The sequence below is a fragment of the Mixophyes fleayi genome, chromosome 6 (genome assembly GCF_038048845.1).
Source record: "Mixophyes fleayi isolate aMixFle1 chromosome 6, aMixFle1.hap1, whole genome shotgun sequence".
Classification (NCBI taxonomy): Eukaryota; Metazoa; Chordata; class Amphibia; order Anura; family Limnodynastidae; genus Mixophyes; species Mixophyes fleayi.
The window spans coordinates 219345529-219368382 of NC_134407.1; the positions used below are offsets into that span (position 1 = coordinate 219345529).

General features: G+C 43.6%; 2 protein-coding genes across 3 annotated transcripts in view; one reads left to right on the plus strand and one right to left on the minus strand.

The window, feature by feature from the left end:
• Positions 1-22854, plus strand: part of LOC142159791 (uncharacterized) — a 1176369-nt gene that overhangs the window by 685666 nt on the left and 467849 nt on the right. The gene's annotated exons all lie outside the window — the stretch shown is intronic.
• The window catches only part of LOC142160020 (uncharacterized), a 46219-nt gene continuing 34446 nt past the window's right edge, over positions 11082-22854 (minus strand). Inside the window, exon 4 of the mRNA XM_075214940.1 lies at positions 11082-15921. Within this exon, the coding sequence (XP_075071041.1) occupies positions 14800-15921 (1122 nt within the window). The 3' untranslated portion in view covers positions 11082-14799. The remainder of the gene's footprint in view (positions 15922-22854) is intronic.

A 22854-nucleotide genomic window follows, 5' to 3' on the forward strand; every position in this document is an offset into this window, starting at 1 on the left:
TCACCTCTCTGACTCCTCCTACTCTAAGGTCACCCGGAAGTGACAAGAGAAGAAAGATCCCTTCTGGTATGTAGAACACATCGATGTTCATTTGGAACGCACGGACCGGAAGTCGGGTGGACCGCACAGACCGGAAGTCGACCAGAAGTCAGATGGACCGCACACACCGGAAGTCGGTGGAACGCACAGACCGGATGTAACATCTTCCGGGTGAGAGGACGCAGTGACTGGCAGGTTATGTACCTACATAGATATAATGAGATATAACGATAAACATAACACAGGTAAAATAAAATAGGTGATGAATGAGGAGGATATAAGTATTATGAGGATTATACAGTAGGAATTACTGTGACTACCACAATATCTCTTAGATGCAGCTGCTGATTGTTACTTGGGACTAGGCTGCCTGTTACCTCCTGAGTGGAGGAGAGGAAAATTACTGTCACATATCTGTCAGTCATCAGCTGTAAGACATTACTTGTTCTGTACTGATATACGTCCTAAAGTACATTCACCTCTTCACTCTATCCTGAGGGATCAATGACATCCAAGTTATTTCCCTCTGATATAACAAGACCACACCACAATGGCTGCACCCAGTAACATTTATGGTCCCCCTCCCCCCGCACTGAGATACATAGGATGACACAGCTGGGTGCTGGGGGGGAGATGTCTCCCAGTAGAAGAGGGCAGGGAGAGAGAAGGGTGTCTGTGAGTGTCACACACTGGGGGTGAGCAGTGACAGGGTGTGATGGGGACACACTGAGTATAAGGGGGTGTAGTGAAGAGCTCAATACTTATTTTAACACTAAAAAAAGTGAATTAAAATAAAGATATCAAATTTTCAATTAATAAAAATATATTTTATATTAAAATTATTGATCAAAATTAATCAACATACATGACAGATTTAATAATGACCAGCTCAAAATGACATACTGTAGCTTATCGATAAGCTCTTGGGCCATGAAAATGAAATACGCTTGTATTTACAAGTAATATGGTACATTTGATGTAAAGTCCTAAAGTCTCATTTCTAATTATGATAATGATTTTATGGAGAAATTAAAGTTGATATTCAATAATATAGAGCAATATAAGTAAATAAATAAGTTTTGGCTTTTGCACACTAGTGTATATATGTTGCACCATTACAATTGCTAAATCCTTATCATGCCGCTGTGCATTTAGATTTGTCTCGATACCATTGAGCGGACGGCTGCCGGAGGATTTTGTGGTCATTCAATCACTATTTGCATGTTGTCTGATTTACTACTCAATTCTACTTGTGACCTACCTTTTCTGTGGAGCGTCACACAGAGCCAATTTTATTATTAATAAATCCCTTATGAATCTGTCCATCTTTTGATCTCAAACACTCCTAAATACAGTTTATTCGCAGAGTTTACACTCATTTCCTTCATTTCCCTGTGGGGCAGAATTCTTAATTCAACATATGAGCTGCTCTTCATCATGCTATTGAGAAATATGTGGTTAGTCACTCTTTTAATAATTTTAAGTAGCATATTTTAAAACTGATTTTTTGTCTATATTACATATAGCCTATGTCAGCACATGGCCTCTGTGAGCCAGACCACATGGTGAACAGTACCTAAACATCTATTCAGGTGTCACAACCAGGCTATATCTCACCGCAGGAGCTCTTGGAAGCTGCCACAGGTGACACTCCTATCTTCTCACACTGGAATGTGCAAAGCCATCAAATACATTTACATCAGTCTCTCTGTCATCACATTTTACACTTTAACTGCCGTTATGATTTATCACTTATAAATAACTGTAAGTTCCCTATGTTCACGACACACGAGTTATATATTTTTTTTCACTGAATTTTTTTAAACACCAGAGGTTGTTACAATAGTTTTATTTCACTTTAGTCTATATATATTAATGATCATTCATCACTTATTTTCACTACTTAGTATTACTAGTGTCACAGATACCTTAATACCTAAGATCACATCATTATTTATCTTCATATCCTATTCTATATTTAAAAATTATCTATAATTATTTAACTATTTGCGGTTTCACTTCATTTGATTATAATAATGAATTCTTATTTTTAATATCATGTTAATTTAACTTTATACTTACGAATCTAGAGAACCATGACCTTCAATACCATTAGATAGGTAGAATCAGATGTCAGTCAAAATAATTTCCCTGGGATTGGTTATGGGGAAGTATAAAAAGATCACAAATACAGGAAATCAGTTGATGCCCTGACAGAGTTTTAAGAAACGCGCGTCGGCTGCATCTCTGGACAGTTTCTAGTAGAGGTTTTGCTACTTTAAATATTATGGTCATCTAAGAAATAATAGATATGTAGCTTTAAACCACTATTAAGCAACATATCAATGGTTGCTGCAGCCGAGTGACAATGAGACGGCTGCTTGAGACAGACATAAAAATGAGAGTGTGCTAGCAGGCAGGATTAGCATTGTTGTATCTAATTAATCATTCTGCTGGACATTCTTAGCTGAGGTTTCATTCCTTAACACAAAAGGGATATAATATAAAGTCACATAAGCCACCACTAGGAATATTACGGTATTTACTACTACCACTTAGCTATAGGCAGATGGCTGCCCAGATGATTGGGTGTGGCACAAGCATGCTGATAAACATGACTGTAGCTCGGAAAAGAGCAGAGAAAGAGACCTTGAAGGCAAAATTTAAGATCTCACAGACATCTTCCTCATACACCCTAAAAAACCTACTTACCAAAGATACTAACCCTAAGAGGTCAACTAAAGGAACTGCTCTCCAAAACCGCAGCTAACACACTACTGTGGTTAAGGCGGCGGTTCCCAAAGTGCGCCGCGGCTCCCTGGGGTGCCGCGGCGCTGTCACAGGGGTGCCGCGATCCCTAGCAAGAAAAAGAAGAAGAAGAAAAAAAAAAAAAAATCTTACCCATCATCCAGCGCCGGATCCTCCTCCTCACTGACTGCCGGGCGTGACGTCACCACGTCCGTCAGCCTCTGTGACAAGGAGCAGCAGCAGAGAAGACGTCCAAGAAAGCAGGTAAGTAAAGGAAGTGAAGGGGGGCACAGAGAGACACCATGAAAGGACGCAGAGAGACACCATGAAAGGACGCAGAGAGACACCATGAAGGGACGCAGAGAGACACCATGAAGGGGGGCAGAGAGAGACACCATGAAGGGGGACAGAGAGAGACACCATGAAGGGGGACAGAGAGAGACACCATGAAGGGGGACAGAGAGAGACACCATGAAGGGGGACAGAGAGAGACACCATGAAGGGGGGCAGAGAGAGACACCATGAAGGGGGGCAGAGAGAGACACCATGAAGGGGGGCAGAGAGAGACACCATGAAGGGGGGCAGAGAGAGACACCATGAAGGGGGGCAGAGAGAGACACCATGAAGGGGGGCAGAGAGAGACACCATGAAGGGGGACAGAGAGAGACACCATGAAGGGGGACAGAGAGACGCTGAAGAGGGGCACAGAGACACTGAAGGGGACACAGAGACACTGAAGGGGGCACAGAGCGACAGGCTGAAGGAGGGGGACAGAGAGAGACGCTGAAGGAGGGGGACAGAGAGAGACGCTGAAGGAGGGGAACAGAGAGACACTGAAGGAGGAGGGCAGAGAGATGCTGAAGGTGGGTCAGAGTGTGAGCTAATGAAGAGGGACACAGAGTGTGAGATGGCGAAGAGGGGGACACAGGGTGTGAGATGGCGAAGAGGGGGACACAGGGTGTGAGATGGCGAAGAGGGGGACACAGGGTGTGAGATGGCGAAGAGGGGGACACAGGGTGTGAGATGGCGAAGAGGGGGACACAGGGTGTGAGATGGCGAAGAGGGGGACACAGGGTGTGAGATGGCGAAGAGGGGGACACAGGGTGTGAGATGGCGAAGAGGGGGACACAGGGTGTGAGATGGCGAAGAGGGGGACACAGGGTGTGAGATGGCGAAGAGAGGGACACAGGGTGTGAGATGGCGAAGAGAGGGACACAGGGTGTGAGATGGCGAAGAGAGGGACACAGGGTGTGAGATGGCGAAGAGGGGGACACGGTGTGAGATGGCGAAGAGGGGGACACAGGGTGTGAGATGGCGAAGAGGGGTACACAGGGTGTGAGATGGCGAAGAGTGGGACACAGGGTGTGAGATGGCGAAGAGGGGGACACAGGGTGTGAGATGGCGAAGAGGGGGACACAGGGTGTGAGATGGCGAAGAGGGGGACACAGGGTGTGAGATGGCGAAGAGAGGGACACAGGGTGTGAGATGGCGAAGAGAGGGACACAGGGTGTGAGATGGCGAAGAGAGGGACACAGGGTGTGAGATGGCGAAGAGGGGGACACAGGGTGTGAGATGGCGAAGAGGGGGACACAGGGTGTGAGATGGCAAAGAGGGGTACACAGGGTGTGAGATGGCGAAGAGTGGGACACAGGGTGTGAGATGGCAAAGAGGGGGACACAGGGTGTGAGATGGCAAAGAGGGGGACACGGTGTGAGATGGCAAAGAGGGGGACACAGGGTGTGAGATGGCGAAGAGGGGGACACAGGGTGTGAGATGGCGAAGAGGGGGACACAGGGTGTGAGATGGCGAAGAGGGGGACACAGGGTGTGAGATGGCGAAGAGGGGGACACAGGGTGTGAGATGGCGAAGAGGGGGACACAGGGTGTGAGATGGCGAAGAGGGGGACACAGGGTGTGAGATGGAAAAGGGGATACAGAGTGATATGATAAAGGGGCACAATGTGATGGTGAAGGGGTCTAAATTCATCTTACGTCATTTTGACCCAACTACTTAAACAACGGGACTACCCGGTAATTATTTTCGCTTAGGGGTGCCTTGGAAAAATTATGGTGACCCTAAGGGTGCCTCGAGCTGAGAAAGTTTGGGAACCACTGGGTTAAAGGCAAAGCTATTATGAAAAGGGCAACAAAGCTGATACCCTCCTTGCACTAAAAAGTTAAAGCCCATCGTACCTGCAATCGGATAATGGCCCTAAAGTCAGCAGATTGACCCAAAACAAATTGTTTATAGATTTCAGAACTATTATTCCTCTCTTTATAATCTCCCCCCACCACAAAATGACCCTGTGCAACATAAAATGGATATTAACACATATCTCCAAACCTGCCATTTCCCAAAACTCACTAGGCCCATCTAAAATCCCTAAATGAATACATAACATCAGAAGAACTAACTGATGCTATCAAAGCTCTAAGCCCCCTGCTCAATATCATAAAAAATCTCTTGTTCCTATGCTCCTAGGCTTATTTAATGCTATGCTAGCTGGGGAGAAGTTTGATGAGGCCACCACCAGAGCTGGGATAGTAGTGATTCCTAAGCCAGATAGAGACCATACAGATGAGGGCAGTTATAGACCGATCTGGTTGATAAACACTGACTTAAAGCTATTTGCGAAATTTCTTGCCAATATGCTTGGTAGAGTGCTTCCCTCATTGGTCCACCTAGAACATGTGGGATTTATACCCAATCTATAGGCCTCAGATAATACCAGAAGACTTATTGACCTGATACATTTTGCATCCCAATCGGCTCTCCCGGCTCTGGTGGTTGCGCTAAATGCTGAGAAGGCGTTTGATAGAGCTGCCTGGCCTTTCATACAGCGCACCTTAGTAAGCATGGGAATACAGAGAGCCTTCTGTAGAGGCATAGCAGCTCTATACCACAATCCCACAGCTACGGTTCTAGCAAACGGCTTCTCCTCTGCCCCTTCACTATTTATAATTGGACTCGTCAAGGCTGCCTCCAATCGCTCCTGCTCTTTGCATTGATAATGGACCCCTTGACAGCTGACATCAGACCGAACCCGCACATCACAGGGATCAACACAGGTACCCGCGACCACAAAATAGCACTATATGCGGAGGACGTCATTTGCCCAACTTATTTAAAAAAATCCAAACATATAGTGAATTATATAACAACAAAATAAATGCAGATAAATCCGAAGTCCTAGACCTCAATCTGCCCCCACATCTAATACAGTCCCGCAAAGCAAACTATTTTTTAGATAGCAACCTAAAAAACTTAAATGCTTAGGAATATACCTCACTAAAACCTACCTGCCAATTATATACAGCTAACATCCCTCGCATTATTGACTCTATCAAAAAAGATCTAACTCACTGGACCATGCACCTTATCTCATGGTTTGGGCACATAGCCAGTGTTAAAATTAATTAACTTCCTAGATTGCTCTATATCTGGCAGACTCTTCCCATGCATGTCCCCACTCAAGTTCTTAGGAACTTACAGCAATCATTGACAATTTTTTTTTTACTGGGACAGAAATCTAGAATTTGAATGCAAATTCTTCATAAAGACCAGACATCGGAAGGGCTGGGAGTCCCTCACCTACGGAAATAGTACCTGGCTATTCACCTTTCCCAATGTGTGGCTTGGCATTTCCCGCCACATCAAGAAGGGTGGACGCACATAGAATCCAACTTATTATCCTTTTACTCACCATATTCTCTCCTATGGACAACCCCAAACCAGAGAACTAAGGCAATCTACAGTATCACAATCCTGTGGTCAAATTCTCCCTCTCTATATGGGATGTGGCTACACGCACCCACCAATTACTCTCCAGCTACTCGATGCTCGCCCCACTTTGTTACTCACATGTGTTCCCTCCAGGACAGGAACCCTGACTGTTCAGACACTGGACATGACACAACCTGCTATTTATGTGAGATATTGCCCCATGCACACTTCCCCTGCATTTGCTGCCTTCAGTACCACATACAGCTTCCCAACCAGGTATTTTATCAATCAGACCCCCAAAGACCCCCACAAATTGGCGTGGGAGCGGGACACGGAGGTGGTTCTGGACGTGAAGGAATGGTCTAAAATTAGGCTTAATCTTGCTAAAACATCTATAGCATGGTGGAGTAAAAGAGAATGCCCACAAAATGTTCTATATATGGTACTGGGTCCCCTCCTGCATTTACTTAGTTTTCCTCAACTCCTCGGATCTCTGTTGGCGGCCCTGTGGTCAGCGAGGCACCCTGCTGCATATAAGGTGAACATGCCCAAAAATACGTTGTTACTGGCAAGAAGTCCACTCTCTTATACTATCCATTAATAACGTTAGCGTGTCTGCCTCTGTACTATACATACTACTACCCAGGCCCGTCCCTGATATCTCTCGCCACTCACAAAAGATGATCAGACATATAGTAAATGCGGCAACATGACTCATAGCCGCCCCTACTACTTTCCGGGCTGTTAGGTTGCCATAGACCAGTCACTATGGAGCAACTCCCCTTATAGCCACAACATATTCCCACCTACTAAACTCTACCAATCCACTTTCATCCACTTTTTATGTTATGATTCCTAGAGCATTCACGAAGCAGCAAGTATGAAACCAAATGTTTTTATTGAGGCAAAATATAAGACAAGGATTCTGTTCTGAGAATACGCAGATTTCGGAAAGCAGGATTAACAGGTATACTTCAAACACAGTTATGAAGAGGTGTGATTAATGGCAGCAAATGTCCACAGAAATAACAGGTTCCAGTGAATGCAAATACAGTTTTAATGCAGGGATAAGAATGGTGAGTTACCCAATGCCAGGATGAAAGAATCTGTCCAGAGAATCAAACAGAGGAGTTAAGTCCAGTGACCAGGCAGAGGTCTGGGCAACACAAGTACAAGCAAAACCAGAGTCCAGGCAGGGTACAGGGTCACAAGCAAACTAGCATAGTCCGGTAATCAGGGCGAGGTCTTGGGCAACGAGAGTTCAAGCAGTATCCAGTATTCAGGCAGAGTTCGGGGTCACAAGCAAACAAGCATCAACTGTAAACAGGCCAAGGTCACAATGGGAGATCAAGCAGCAGAAGAGCAAACACAGGAACAGGGACACACAAGCAACAGCCAGGGATAAACTGATGAACTGCACTGAGCACAGGTTGAGGCAGGTAGTAGAAGCTGTGAGCCAGGTGCAGTTCTAATTAGGCAAGAAGGTTAACCCCTTCAGGCATGGTGCCATCTCAGGAGCAGAACAGCAGCACCTCTGGTGGATTTAAGGTACTGCTGCCATATACAAAACATAGGCAGTTGTCGTAAGTCATTAGAGATTATTCTCTGGCAGTCACCCTCTCTCTCACTCTCAGCCTAAGCAATTATTGTGAGTGGCGGAAAAACCTAAAATATGCAAATTACACAGTGTCCATGTGGTGATGAGAGGAATCACACCTCTCCCATTGCACACCCAATGAACCATAAGGCCGTAATACTGGTCAGTGATAGATGTCTGCGGAAGTCTGAAATTAAACTTCTTGCTATAACTCCTCATACAGGATTGTATGTATCCAATAAGCTGCTTACACACCTCTAGCCAACAAGTCGTGCATGCCTCAAAAAGGGACAGAAAAATGAGACCCTAGAATCTATAGTCAACCAACCCTCCCCTTGGAGGACCTCCTCCCTGTGTCTTCCATTGATGTGATCCGAATTCAGCCGCAGTAAAAAAGGCAGAGGAATGTGGAGACAGTGCTTGGTGTCAGGTTGTCAGACCTTAATAGAAGCCCCCCCCCCTTCCCCCACAGCTTGCTGGCATTGATCAGAGGCTAATAGTTATATCAACAGTCACCTGGTGAGACTTGTACCCATTCACACACCCTCAGGTTAGAGTAAAAAGTAAATGATGGCAGTAAGTGGTTGTCTGGGCAACAGATTGTCTAGTTGTAGGATCCTCTGCAGGATAATTACCAAGGTGCTGTGTGCTTGGGTATTACAAACATCACCATCTGTTTAGGTTCTGTGTTGTAACATGTCTTGTCTGCCTATCGAAAATGTTTCTATATAAATGTGTCTATTAAAAACTGCATAGGTGGTCTGGCACCTGTTTGCGCTATGATCCTTGTTAATTGTATAAACCCCGGCATAAGTAGTGTAAAGTCTTATCCTTTTTCTGGAAGCAGTGAAGGAGACTGACACTGACTCTATGCTGTAAACATCCAAAAAGCATAACTATGGAGAAAGTGGTATCTAGTAAATTATCCTACATACACTATGTGCTTTCAAGAAACTGGACTCTTTTATTATAGAAATTTGTGTTATCCTTTTTAAAATAGTTGTCTGTCAATCATAATAATACAAAAATCAACAGGAGTAACACAGATTATGTCTTCATCCTGTAGACTGTTTCTTGAATGCCCATGTAAGATGCATCCATTGCAGCCAGTCTTCCTGTCTGACTCAATAGCATAAAGTAATTCCATAGAGATTGAAGATCAATTTATAGGTTACTCAACAAAGCTAATATTTGTACTGCTAGGTTTGTTCTCATAACCTGGGTCTGTTTTAAGCCCCCTTATGCTCCATTCTTAATTTCCACTCCTCCCTCACTTACTTGGGGCTGTCTTCATCCCTTCTCATCAGACAGTGATATGATTCTGAAGGCTAAATTTGCAGTTCCAAAGCCTCCTTGTAGATCAGACCCAACTTTACAGAAGCTGGATGCACCTACATAGCTGTATCTAAGGAAGGAAGTTATACACAACCTGCACCTGATACACTGCTATCCTGACAGGCTTGGCTGAGCCTTCAGGTAAGATACCATGGTCTGGGAATAGCCAGATAGGAAGGGACACATCTTTTACTACAGAAGACTTCCCCACTGGTCATATAACTCTTATGTGGTACCTCTTGCTGACCATCTAGAGTTAAGTCTAATACACCAGATGGTGAGATTACAAATATATAGAGTGCACAGTAGTGATAGAAGTGTAATAGTCAAGAACAGAATGTCCCACTTTAATCTAACCCCGGGTTCAATATTAGGGTGTCTTATATCCAAATCAAGTTATTAGATAGAGCGTTTGAAAACAAGCTTAGATTCAATGCAGGAGAATAAAACAGCAAAAACCTAGTCCATGGCAAAAAGACGTTTCTGTAAAACATGGAAAAAAACTAATACATAAAACCTGTTCCAGAACAGTCATCTTGCCTCAGTCTAAAGCCATTTGCTTTTCATCATAGTCCACTAGTAGCAGGTGCAGGAGATCCGTTCATCAGGAAAATGTCAGATGGGAATGGAAAGCATGTAACCAGGACTTCTTTTCTGTAACAATTCTGATGGTTATCAGTAGCACAGTTTGGGCAGGTGAAATTCAGATGTACCTTTGAGAAGGATCCAGTCACCTGGATGTTATGGGCTGAGTTTGTGCTGGTTGGAATATGGTTAGATTTAATGCATTACTGTAAATGAATAATGGTCTATGTAAATTATTGGAAATAATGCCCCAATGCATAGTTGCCCAACTTAGATCCAAAGTGGGAAACCCCTGGGTTAACAGGTGAGTAGGCAATTAAAGTTTTGCTGCTTTAATAATAACACTTTTAATGATAGGGTTGGTGGAATCGCTTTTTTTTCTATGTAATATCACCTTCTGAAGGAGAGATGCTTCCATATTTTGGCACTACAGCACCCTTCAGATGTGCTGCACCGAGAAATGTTTGGTGTTTATATGGTCACTAAGTGAAGATAAGCAGAGGGGTATACATTCGTTGTTCTGCTGTGTCTGTGTGAGGACACTAGCTCCAGATGACAACGGCTAGATATTCACTACGACAACACCTTCTCTTAATTCCTGTAAAGAGCACACTGCCAAGAACAGCAATCTACTTAGTCTCCTCACCTGGACCACTGTACAGTCTTATCTACTCTGCAATCAGCCCTTCAGTGAACATGTCAAGTCAATCAGAACAATTCATGTCACCTATTTCTAGCCTTTATAAAGTCCCTCAGTTCTACCGAACCTTTGCACAAGCAAAGTTCTATTTTGGATTTCCCTGCTTGCGGTTTTAAGAAAACTTGATTTGTTGACTGTACAACACTATTCTACTTTCTCCAATTCGTTGACTTCAATTTGTACATCACTACCAGTCCTCTCAGGACTAAGAGGCTTGACTAGACATGATGTGTCTCTTATAGCTACCCCCAGTCCAAGGTTCTTTCGTGGGAGCTATCAGCACTGTGGCATTCTGTTCAGCTGTACTATCTTTGGTGATTGCACGCTCTATTGCAAGAAATGAATAATGTTCAATCAATATCTGGATATTTTATTTCTTTATCAGTATACATTCTGTAAATGTATTATTATCTTTTATTTATTTATAAGACACCACAAAAGGTCTGCAGCACCGTACATGACATATACAGAAAGCAGTGATCAATAACACATTACATAATACATAAAGAATAAAATACAAAAGACCTGGCATACTGAATGAATAAGTATACAGGTAACATGGTAATGCAGATCAAATTATTTACAGGACAGTGACTGAGAGTGATGGCAGTGACCAGTGTGAAGTAGGCCTAAGCTTAAGAAAACAGTGCTAGGGTACAGAGACTGATGGAATATTAGAAGGAGGACACAAGGAAAGAGGGCCCTGCTCATGAGAGCTTACATCCTAAAGGAAAGGGAGAGACAAAAATAGGATGCTATCAACTGCGGGAGTGGGGGTGAAATTTAGGAGGAACACTGATATCAGCCTTCATCCTATCTAGGTTTGAATAAAGAAATGAGTCTTAAGGGGACGCTTGAGGCCTTTGAGAGCAAAGACTAACCTGATGGAGGTGTGGGAGATCATTCTACAACTGGGAAGCAGCCTTGGCAAAGCCCTGGTTGCGGGAGTGGGAAGAGATAATCCGTGAAATAGTGAGGCAGCGGTCATTGGAAGACCGAAGGGGGCGGCAAGGAGTGTAGGTAGAGATGAGGTTGTAGATGTGGGGGGGGGAAGGGGCATTGATTGAGAGATTTGAAGCTGAGGCATCTAAATTTAATTCTCTAGGCCATGAGGAGCCAATGTAGCAACTGGTGGAGGGGGACATATAGCGATAATAAAGATAGTGTCGGTAAAAATAAAGCTGACAGCAGCATTCAGGATAGACTTATGAGGGGCATGGTGACAGTTCGTGTTTAATAAGATATTATTGTAATAGTCTTGGGCCAAAATGATATGAAGGTTTATTCAGCAAAAAAGACATCCCTTATTCGACACGCAGGTCAGGCTGTCAAGCGCATACAGAGAATAATGCCACACCTAAAATACTTTTTAACATAATAAAATCAAGAACAGGATATGATTTTGTCACACTGAATATAAGCTTGAATACATCTTTTCTTGATGGAAGCTCTTAAGAGAAGAACAATTCCGTATATGGTATAAGATCTGCTTTTGCACCTGTGATGTTTTCCTGTCTGTAAACTGCCAGACATTTCTCTCATTATGTACACACATTTAAACAACATCCTATACAGCACAAAATTGGCTACACTATAGCAAGCATAATATTATGACTTTCACATCCTGTAGGCGAGAGAAATGATTACAGCAGTCAAGGCAAGAGATTACGAGAGAGTATATAAAAATTGTGGTGGTCTCCTTGGTGAGTAAAGGTCGTATCTTGAATATATTCTGGAGGTGGAAGTAGCAGGATTTTGAGGCTTGAAGGAAAGGGAGGAGTCTAGGATGACCTCAAAGCAAAGGACTTGAAAGACAGAAAAAACTACCATCCTTTTAACAGAAATAGAGACGGTGGGTGAGCATTGTAATGGGAGGGAAGATTAGTTCAGTTTTGGAATATAGAATTTAAGAAAAAGCAAGATAAGGTGACCGAGAGACACCAGGAGACATGAAAGATAAGGCGAAAGGACGGGTTGAAAGATAGATTTGGGTATCGTCAGCATAGAGGTGGTACTGGAGGAGTGGATGAGGACGTCAAGGGAGGTGGTGTAGTGGGAGAAAAACAGGGGGCCAAGAAGGGAACCTTGGGGAACTCTGAAAGGGAAGAGGGGGGTTGTGGAGTTGTGTAGAGCCTGAAAAGGAGCAGTTGATGAGGTAAGAGGAAAATCAGAAGAGGACAGTGTTACAGAGGCCTATAGATTTCACAGTTTGCAAAAGGAGGGAATAGTCAATGGTATCTAAGGCAGCAGAGAGGCAGAGAAGGATATGAAGAAAGAAGAGTCCTTTAGATGTAGAGAAGAAAAGGTCATTACTGACCTTACTAAGGGCAGTTTCAGTGGAATGAAAAACCGGATTGGAGTGGTCAAGGAGTGAGTGTGAAGAGAAAACGGAGGTGAGATGGTTGTAGACAACCTATTTGAGAAGTTTGGATGCAAAAGGAAGGAGGAACATAGGGTACTAAATAGAGAGAGAGGTAAGGACAAGAGATGTTTTTTTTGGGTATAAGGAAAAGAGAGCATGTTTAAAGGAGGAGGAATAGGTTGAGGATGTGGGCAAGCTGGGAGCAGGCCACAATAAATAGAGAGTGGAGAAGATGGGAGGAATGGGGTCCTGTGGGAGGTGGAGGGGGGTGAGGAATAGAGAAGAGTGCAGACTTCATCTGTAGATACCAGAGCAAAAAAATAGGAGGAGGGTGGGCTAAGAAGTGGAAGTGACAATGGGGAGGAGGGGATGGAGTTAGTGTCCACAGAGGAAGTGGAATGGGGACCAGGTAGGGCAAGAAGGCACTGCTGGGAGATGTCTTGACATCTTGACTCAATTTTAGAGTGGAAGTTGGTAAAAAAGTAGACAGCAGAGAGGAAGAAGGGAAGAGGGGGAGGGGACAGGAGGGAGTTGAAGGTGGCAGGAAGTTGATGGGGGTTGGAGGATTGGGAGGAAATGAGAGCCTTAAAAAGGATTGTTCAGTGAGTGATAAGGCCAAACTGTTAGAGGTGAGAATGAGCTTGAAGTCAAGGAAATCAGAATGAGTGCATGACTCATCCGCTCTGCAATACGGGAGTATTTTTGAAGACAGCAGGAAAGTTTGGAGTGATATGGTTGAGGTGGGGACCGAAGAAGCTTGATGCTGACAACCGGGGCGAGTCAAGTGCAGTGGTAAGGGTGTGATTATAGAAGGAGACAGACTCATCGGGGCAAGAAAGAGTGGTGATTAGGGAGAGTAGTGAGTTCAGGGAGGAGGAGAATGTTGTAGGTTCAATGGTGTCAAGGTTACAACTGTGAGGCTAGTCTTAGAGGATGGGGAAGGTGAACTGATGATGTCAGAGACAGTTGCCGAGTTCTGAAAAAACAAATCAAGGGACTGGACACTGTGGTGGGAGAGGAGGTGCATTGAGAAAGACCAAGTGAGGAGGAGAGGGAGAGAAGATTAAGGATCTAGAGATAAAGAGATCAGGGAGGAGGAGAACATGGTAGGATCAATGGTGTCAAGGTTACGACTGTGAGGCTAGCCTTAGAGGATGGGGAAGGTGAGAGGGTGGAAACGATCTAGAGATAAAAAGATTATGGATACAAGCCAATTTGTTACAGACTGACCAGGCATACCAGATACCACAGGACAGAGGAAGAGAGGGAAGAGGAGAAATGTGGACAAGGTTGCTGTACTGAAAGGGTTTGTATAACACTGAGCGAGGTGAATGAAAGGTAGAGGAGGTTGGAATTGAACGAGAAACAGAACTAGAAGGGGAGCCGTCAGTGGGCAGGGGATGGGATGAAGGGGAGCAACAGGCGGGAGGAGTGGAGATGGGGAAGATTTGGGGCGGGGGTGCCAAGCATGGGAGAGTGAGAGGAAGAAGGAATGTGATGCAAGTGTATAATTTCAAAGGAAAAGAGGGAGTGGTTATGAAGGAACATACCTATTTGCATCATTTACAAATATAAAAGGCACTTCTTTTACAATGTTTATAGTATTCTTGCAACCTGCTTCATATCTATCATCTCACAGAAATTGCTTTTCTTATGCATCTATTATCTGATGTTTTAGGAGATTGTCTGTGTATAAAACTATTTCCACACTCAGAACATGGGACTGTTTTTCACACCTATATGAGTTCTCTGATGTTTAACAAGATTAGATTTATCTGTAAAGCATTTCCCACACTCAGAACATGGGAATGGTTTCTCACCTGTATGAGTTTTCTGATGTTTAACAAGACCAGATCTTTGTGCAAAACATTTCCCACACTCAGAACATGAAAAAGGTTTCTCCCCTGTATGAGTTTTCTGATGTTTAACAAGACCAGATGTTTGTGTAAAACATTTCCCACACTCAGAACATGAAAAAGGTTTCTCCCCTGTATGAGTTCTCTGATGTTTAACAAGACCAGATCTTTCTGTAAAACATTTCCCACACTCAGAACATGAAAAAGGTTTCTCCCCTGTATGAGTTTTCTGATGTTTAACAAGACCAGATCTTTCTGTAAAGCATTTCCTACATTCAGAACATGGAAATGGTTTCTCACCTGTATGAGTTCTCTGATGTTTAACAAGACCAGATCTATCTGTAAAACACTTCCTACACTCAGAACATGGAAATGGTTTCTCATCTCTGTGAGTTCTCTGATGTTTAACAAGATCTGAGCTATCTCGAAAGCATTTCCCACACTCAGAACATGGAAATGGTTTCTCACCTGTGTGAATTCTCTGATGTGCAACAAGATATGATTTATATGCAAAACATTTTCCACACTCAGAACATGAAAATGGATTCTCACCTGTGTGAATTCTCTGATGTGCAACAAGATATGATTTATATGTAAAACATTTCCCACACTCAGAACATGGAAATGGATTCTCACCTGTGTGAATTCTCTGATGTTTAACAAGATTGGATTTAAATGTAAAACATTTCCCACACTCAGAACATGGAAATGGTTTCTCACGTGTGTGAATTCTCTGATGTTTAACAAGACTGGATTTAAAAGTAAAACATTTACCACACTCAGAACATGAAAAAGGTTTCTCACCTGTATGAGTTCTCTGATGTTTAACAAGACCAGATCTATCTGTAAAGCATTTCCTACAATCAGAACATGGAAATGGTTTCTCACCTGTGTGAGTTCTCTGATGTGCAACAAGACCTGAGCTATCTCGAAAGCATTTCCCACACTCAGAACATGAAAATGGTTTCTTACCTGTGTGAATTATCTGATGTGAAACAAGAAGTGCTTTATATGCAAAACATTTCCCACACTCAGAACATGGAAATGGTTTCTCACGTGTATGAGTTCTCTGATGATTAATGAAAACTGATTTATATCTAAAACATTTCCCACATTCAGAACATTGAAACTTTTTATCGCCACTATGACTTGTACTAGGTGTAGCAAGAGTAGAGTTATTAAGAAAACATGCATCATGATTAGAGGGATCAGATGATATCTGTGCACTGTGAAGTAATTGATCTATATTTGGAGTAATGGGTTTTTCTCCTGGAAAATCTTTTATGTTGTTGTTATCTTCTATTTTATATCCTGGAGACAAAACAAGATATCCGTTTGAGGACTTCCAGCTTTTGTGTCCATCTGCTGGAAATAAAGTAGATGTATGGAAATTAGACATTGAGTAGCAAATTTGTGAGTTGAAAATGTTCAATTGTTTAATTTCTACTTGCAAACAAGAAGACTTCATTACAAATGTGATGATACCAGGATGTTAGTGTAGGAACCCAGAGGAAAATCCTGGTATCTAGGGGTTCAGGATCACACAGGCAAAGAAAAGGTGTGGATACAACTGTACCTTTATTACAGATAACTGAAAACAGTAGCTTATCAAACAATACTTTAAATAACATCCAGTGCTAACCAAACTTCCACCATCATTGTTCAATGATGTTCAATGACCGGAAATAGTTTATAAAGAAAATGGGTTTTCTTTACCAGTCCAAGTTAATGGGGAATGATGATGTTCGTGATTAATAAATTTGCAGAGCAAACAAATCTGCAAGTCCAAGAAAGCTTGTAATCCAAATCATCACAATACTCCCAGGCAGAAATCCTCAGCACACTGGCAGGAACTGCGACTCCAATGCCAAAAGCATTTAGAAGCAAATGACACACACTGAGGTCTGTCCTGCAGGTCTTTTGAAAGGGAGAAAATTTCCCACACTGTAAAGTCCACCCCGTAAGGGGGCGGAGATGGGAGGAGAGAGTCGTCACCCCCTCATGGTTTTCCCTCCTGCTGTTTTGGAGCCTAGGGGGTATTATTACTAAACATTGGGTTTGAAAAAATGGAGATAATGCCTATAGCAACCAACCAGATTCTAGCTGTCATTTTGTAGAATGTACTAAATAAATAATTAGAATCTGAGTGGTTGCTATAGGCAACATCTCCACTTTTTCAAACCCCCAGTTTAGTAAACATATCCTTAGGAGTCTTACACAGTTCCAGGGAGAACAATAGCTATTCAACCAGTTGCTGACCCAATTAATTAAAAGTAACAGAGCCTCCCTGTTTTAACCCCTTCTAGGCATTTGTGATTTCAGAGGGGCCCCAGAGGCTGCTGACTTTTGGTTTGTAGGAGGGGGGCGATTCCTTGGTCAGGAAATAGTACAGTAATACATGTAACCCACCTGGCTTTATTTAAGAATAGTATGGATAATCTTAATTCCATCTTGATAGGTGTTTATTCAGTTAGATTGTGTAAAAATATGAGGGTAATAAATTAAAATAACCCAATGTTCATCTAAACACAACCATCTTATCATCCTAAGTGTTTAAAATATAACACATTACAAAGCACATTGCATAGACCCAGCCACAGGGACACACAGATTGCATAGACCCAGCCACAGGGACACACAGATTGCATAGATCCAGCCACAAGGACACACAGATTGCATAGACCCAGCCACAGGGACACGCAGATTGCATAGACCCAGCCACAGGGACACACAGATTGCATAGACCCAGCCACAGGGACACACAGATTGCATAGACCCAGCCACAAGGACACACAGATTGCATAGATCCAGCCACAGGGACACACAGATTGCACAGTCACATATGACAATACAAAAACGCAGAGTTTGGTGTGTAATATTTCCCAAGCACACACATGGACCAGCCTCTATCATAGGACAGGGAGCCTCATAAGCCAATGACATTATCCAACCACAATGCTCATACAGACACTGCCCACACACACAAACATTGGAGCTCTGGTAGTATAGTAGACATAGGCTAAATTAACACCACATCCTATCTATTGGTCTGGACTACTCAAAGTTCACCAAGTGGACATATAGGTAACAAAATGAGTGAAGCAGCCTCTACATGTCCCGCTGATCAACATCAGGCAGCATAGACACGTGGTCAGATTAATGTCACTAAATTTAGGCTGAAGCCTCTGTGTAGACAAGCACTGAGAGGGAAGGAGAGCAGCTTGACAGAGCAATACAGCACAGTAGGAAATAGCAACACAGAATGATGAAGGCACAGAGCGGAGCAGAGCATTAGGACTGAGTAAGAGAATGGAGCAGGGCACAGACGGGCAACAGCAAAAAAGTGGAGAAAAGCATAAGGGCAGAGCAGGATACAGACAGGTCAGAAGATGAAGAGCAACAGTACAAAGCACCAACCACAGAGATATCAGGGAAGCTATGATACAATGATGGGTGTGTGATTATAGTTCTGTGAGTGCGAGAAGGTAGAGTTTGTGTGAAGTGTGTGTTGTGATGGGATGTATGCAGGAAATAACCTGCTTTAGTATTGCAGTGTTACACATACTGAGAATTAAACATTCAGGAATTATTACACAAAAAGTAATGGGTAATGTCACATGTACTACTGCACGGGGAGGATCATGGGTAATACCATCCATCTCATCACATTGATCAGTGATTGAATCATTATGGTGATGTCTCTTGTACTGATGTATGAGAATCACAAGAGTGTGAGGAAGAGACTGGTCAGATCTCTTGGCTGGTAGCACACACTGATATGATGTGAGGAGAACAGGAGTCTAATAGGGGCTGAAGGACAGACCAACTGGGTACTTTGCAAACCACCTAAGACCATTAAGGTAAGCCCCCCCCCCCTCCATTCTCTCCTCCCCCCATCTCTTCACAGGACTCTGGAAACACCAGAAGATAACCAAAGCAATTGTTCTATTAACTAAACAAACATCGGTCCCTACTTAAGGAACACACCCAAGAACACCAATTCACCGAACTAAGGAGAGTAACATCAATATAAACCAAATTCCAATATTAGTACATCCACAGAGCAACAGAAACACCACATCACCACACCAACCTACACTGCGCCACGGAAAACTCCAACAAAAATCCTGACTCCCCCACTGGGCAGATACTTTTTTATGGGTGTAGAACAAGTGATTGTGGTAGTGTCTGAACAAGGAGAATGTGTCACTCTTTTCTGTAATAAGTGTTTATTACTCACCAGTGCTGATATCTGTAGGGATTTCCTCCTCCGTACACTGCTGATCACCCCTCACATACATCTCTTCTTCTCCCTCTATATTTTCTACCTTAATAACAGTCAGATCATTAACCTAAATAACAAAAAAATAATCAATAACACTTTAATAATGTCTTATTTCATTAACTGAGATTATACAGAATAATATCAGTGTATTAGACATACACAGCTGTTCTACAGATCATATAGTGAAAAGTAATTTTGGTAATTTTGTGAGACCATAAATTCCATCTACCTGACACTCCTGTGGGATCCTGGGATTTTCCTCTGTACAATCCTGTGAATAAAGAGGACGGGGACATCTCTCTGGGGTATTTCTGTTACTGGATCCATCTGAAGAAGACACACAGTGACTGAATACATTGTGTAGGTGTGATGGTCAGATGTTGTGTGTACAATAACCTAAGCAACCTATAAGTTGATACGGAAAGCAGAAATATAAGTAAATAAGGAGGCATCTCTTATATGTTCCAATCCTAAAGTTATTTAATACAGTAAAAACAGGCTGGATCAATGAGAAATGTAAACACCAGAAAGATCTTTATATGAGGGGATGAACGTCTACAGTCATCAAAAGGGTTAACAGAAATGACAATGCAACCCCCCCCCCCCCATTTCGTAGATAAGATACATACAATAATCCCTGTTAGTACAAACCTATTTCTATATGTCCAGCAAAGAACTGGCTGTAACTAGTCTCCTGGGGGAGAAGAGGGAGGTTGGATTCGGAGATGTATTAGACAGCCCACACCCAGGAAAGTTTAAGCTTCAGTTGAAGAAAGCTGCGTTCAAGCAACGGGACTCCTCAGATGAAGACATTTCTCAACAATCAAATTGTATTCCGCAGCTAAGTACTTATTATGTATATGTTATCATAAATATTTGTATAATCTTTTTACAATGGTTGTCAATTATTATAATCTCACACCAGAACATAAAGAGTTAATGTCCATCCTGTGACAGTCTATCAATAGTGTTTGATTATAGCACATTCCCAAAAGACATGGAACAATGAATTTCTAGGGACTTCATATCACCAGCAGTGTGACAGGCAGAGGGAAACATTATGTGCAGTATGTAACGATACTTACCTTTCCTCCGCTCCCCCGGACCCGGAAGCCGCACTTCCGGGTTCGGCGGTCACATGACCGCCAGACCTGGGCGGGGAATTCAAATCTGGACTTCCTATTTAAACAGCGCTCTGACACTCTAGAAGTGTCAGAGCAACTTACCTGTTCCTGGCTCCTGATTCCTGTGTCCTCCTGGTCTCAGCTCCTTGTGTGTATTGATCTCCTGTGTACCGACCCGGCTAGCTGACTTCGCTTCTGTTCTGGTGACCCGTGTACCGACCCGGTTTGATTGACTCCGAGATTGTCTCCCGTAACTGTCTACATTGCCTACCTGTGTACCAACCCGGCCTGTCCGACTATTCTCATCCTGCCCCTATTCCGCTATACTACATCTTGAGGCAATCCTGAGGACCGCGACCTGCGACTCCTGGCAGCAAAGCCCATCCCGCCTTGCGGCGGTTCTTGGTGAATACCAGGGAGATCGTTAGACTCCGCGCCTCAGGTAAGCCAGCGCTAATCAAGGTTAGTAGTGTATCCAGTAATCCATTACAGTTTGCTCTGACCATGGATCCAGCGGCTAAAGATCTACTGGAGCATTTAGTGGGAAGAATGGACAAACAGGAGGCGAACCAAGAGCAACTTTTGAAATTCCTTCAGAGTTTATCCACTCGGCTGGACGTTGTTCAGAACACCTTAGTGGCCGCCGGACCTCCTGCACCAGTGATTGCGGCTCCGGACCCCCCGTCTGCAGCTTCGTCCTCCCAGTTGCGGATACCTAATCCGCCTAAATTTGATGGAGACCCTAAACTTTGCAGAGGATTCCTGAACCAATGCTCCATTCAATTTGAACTGTTGCCGGGGAATTTCCCTTCTGAGAAAGCTAAAACGGCCTATGTGATATCGCTGCTCTCTGGCCAAGTCTTGGCGTGGGCATCCCCATTATGGGAGCGGAATGATCCTATTCTGCATAATTTCTCCACCTTCTTGTCCTCTTTTAGAAAGGTTTTTGATGAGCCAGGAAGGGTCTCCAATGCCGCTGCTGGGTTGTTGCGTCTTCGCCAAGGGAACCAGTCCGTGGGTCAGTATGCTGTACACTTCAGAACTATGGCCTCAGAACTCAGGTGGAACGATGAGGCTCTTGTGGCTACATTCTGGCAGGGTCTTTCGGATCGGATTAAAGACGAGCTGGTGTCTCAAGAACTCCCTGCATCTTTGGATGATCTCATCTCCCTCTGCGTTAAGATTGACCTACGTTTCAATGAGCGTAATTCTGAGAAAGAACAGTCTCGACGCAGTATGATCCGTTTAGCTCCTAACTTCCAAACACCTGTTCTTCCGCCTGAGGAACCGATGCAATTGGGAAGGACCCGCCTATCGGCAGAAGAGAGAGAGAGGAGATTTCGTAATAAGTTATGTTTATATTGTGGAGAGAGCGGTCACCTTCTGAACTCTTGATCCAAACGTCCGAGAAACGACAAGGCCTGACGTGTTCGGGAGCAGTATCGTTGGGCCTCCTTTCTCAGTCTCCCTCAATCCATTATAATAATAATTATCTCACCATCCCTATTTCCTTACAGTCTGGACATCATACCTTTTCTCAGTCAGCCCTTCTAGACTCCGGGGCTGCAGGGAACTTCATTTCTGCCGCCTTGGTAAGGCAATTCTCCATTCTCACGCAAGCATTGGAACAACCTATATCCCTTTTAGCCATCGATGGGGGAAGAATTCCTGAAGGATCTATCCTTGTACGCACCACTCCTCTTCTTCAGATTGGAGCACTCCACCAGGAGAATATCTCCTTCTTTGTGATTCACAAATCTACCAATCCAGTCATCCTTGGACTACCGTGGCTTCGTCTCCATTCCCCGAGTATTGACTGGCAATCTGGTCATGTCTTATCTTGGGGACAACATTGTTTTTCTCATTGCCTTTCTAAGGTGGTTCCTCGAAGAGATTCCAAATGCCACAAGAGATTAACCTTGGTCCTTCTTCCTGAGCCCTATCAAATCTTTTCCGATGTCTTTTGTGAACAAGAAGCTACGAAACTCCTTCATCCGAAAATCTTCTTCCCCTGCTGGGGCAGGCTTCTTTTTTGTGAAAAAGAAAGACGGGGGCCTCCGCCCCTGTATCGACTACCGAGGTCTAAATGCCATGACCGTAAAGAATCGGTACCCCTTACCAATAATCTCTGAATTGTTTGATCGGATTAAGGGGGCTGCCATCTTCTCGAAATTGGACCTCAGAGGAGCCTATAACCTGGTGCGTATTAAGGAGGGAGATGAGTGGAACACTGTCTTCAATACCCGGGACGGTCACTTTGAATATTTAGTCATGCCCTTTGGGTTGTGCAATGCTCCTGCTGTGTTTCAAGGTTTTATGAATGAACTCTTTCAAGACTTGTTGTATCAGTTTGTGGTCATCTACCTAGATGATATCCTCATCTTCTCCCAAGATTTGGTATCGCATCGCAAACATGTCCTGGAAGTCCTGTCTGGGATCAGGGAAAACCATTTACACTGCAAACTAGAAAAATGTACCTTTGAACAAACACAGGTTCCTT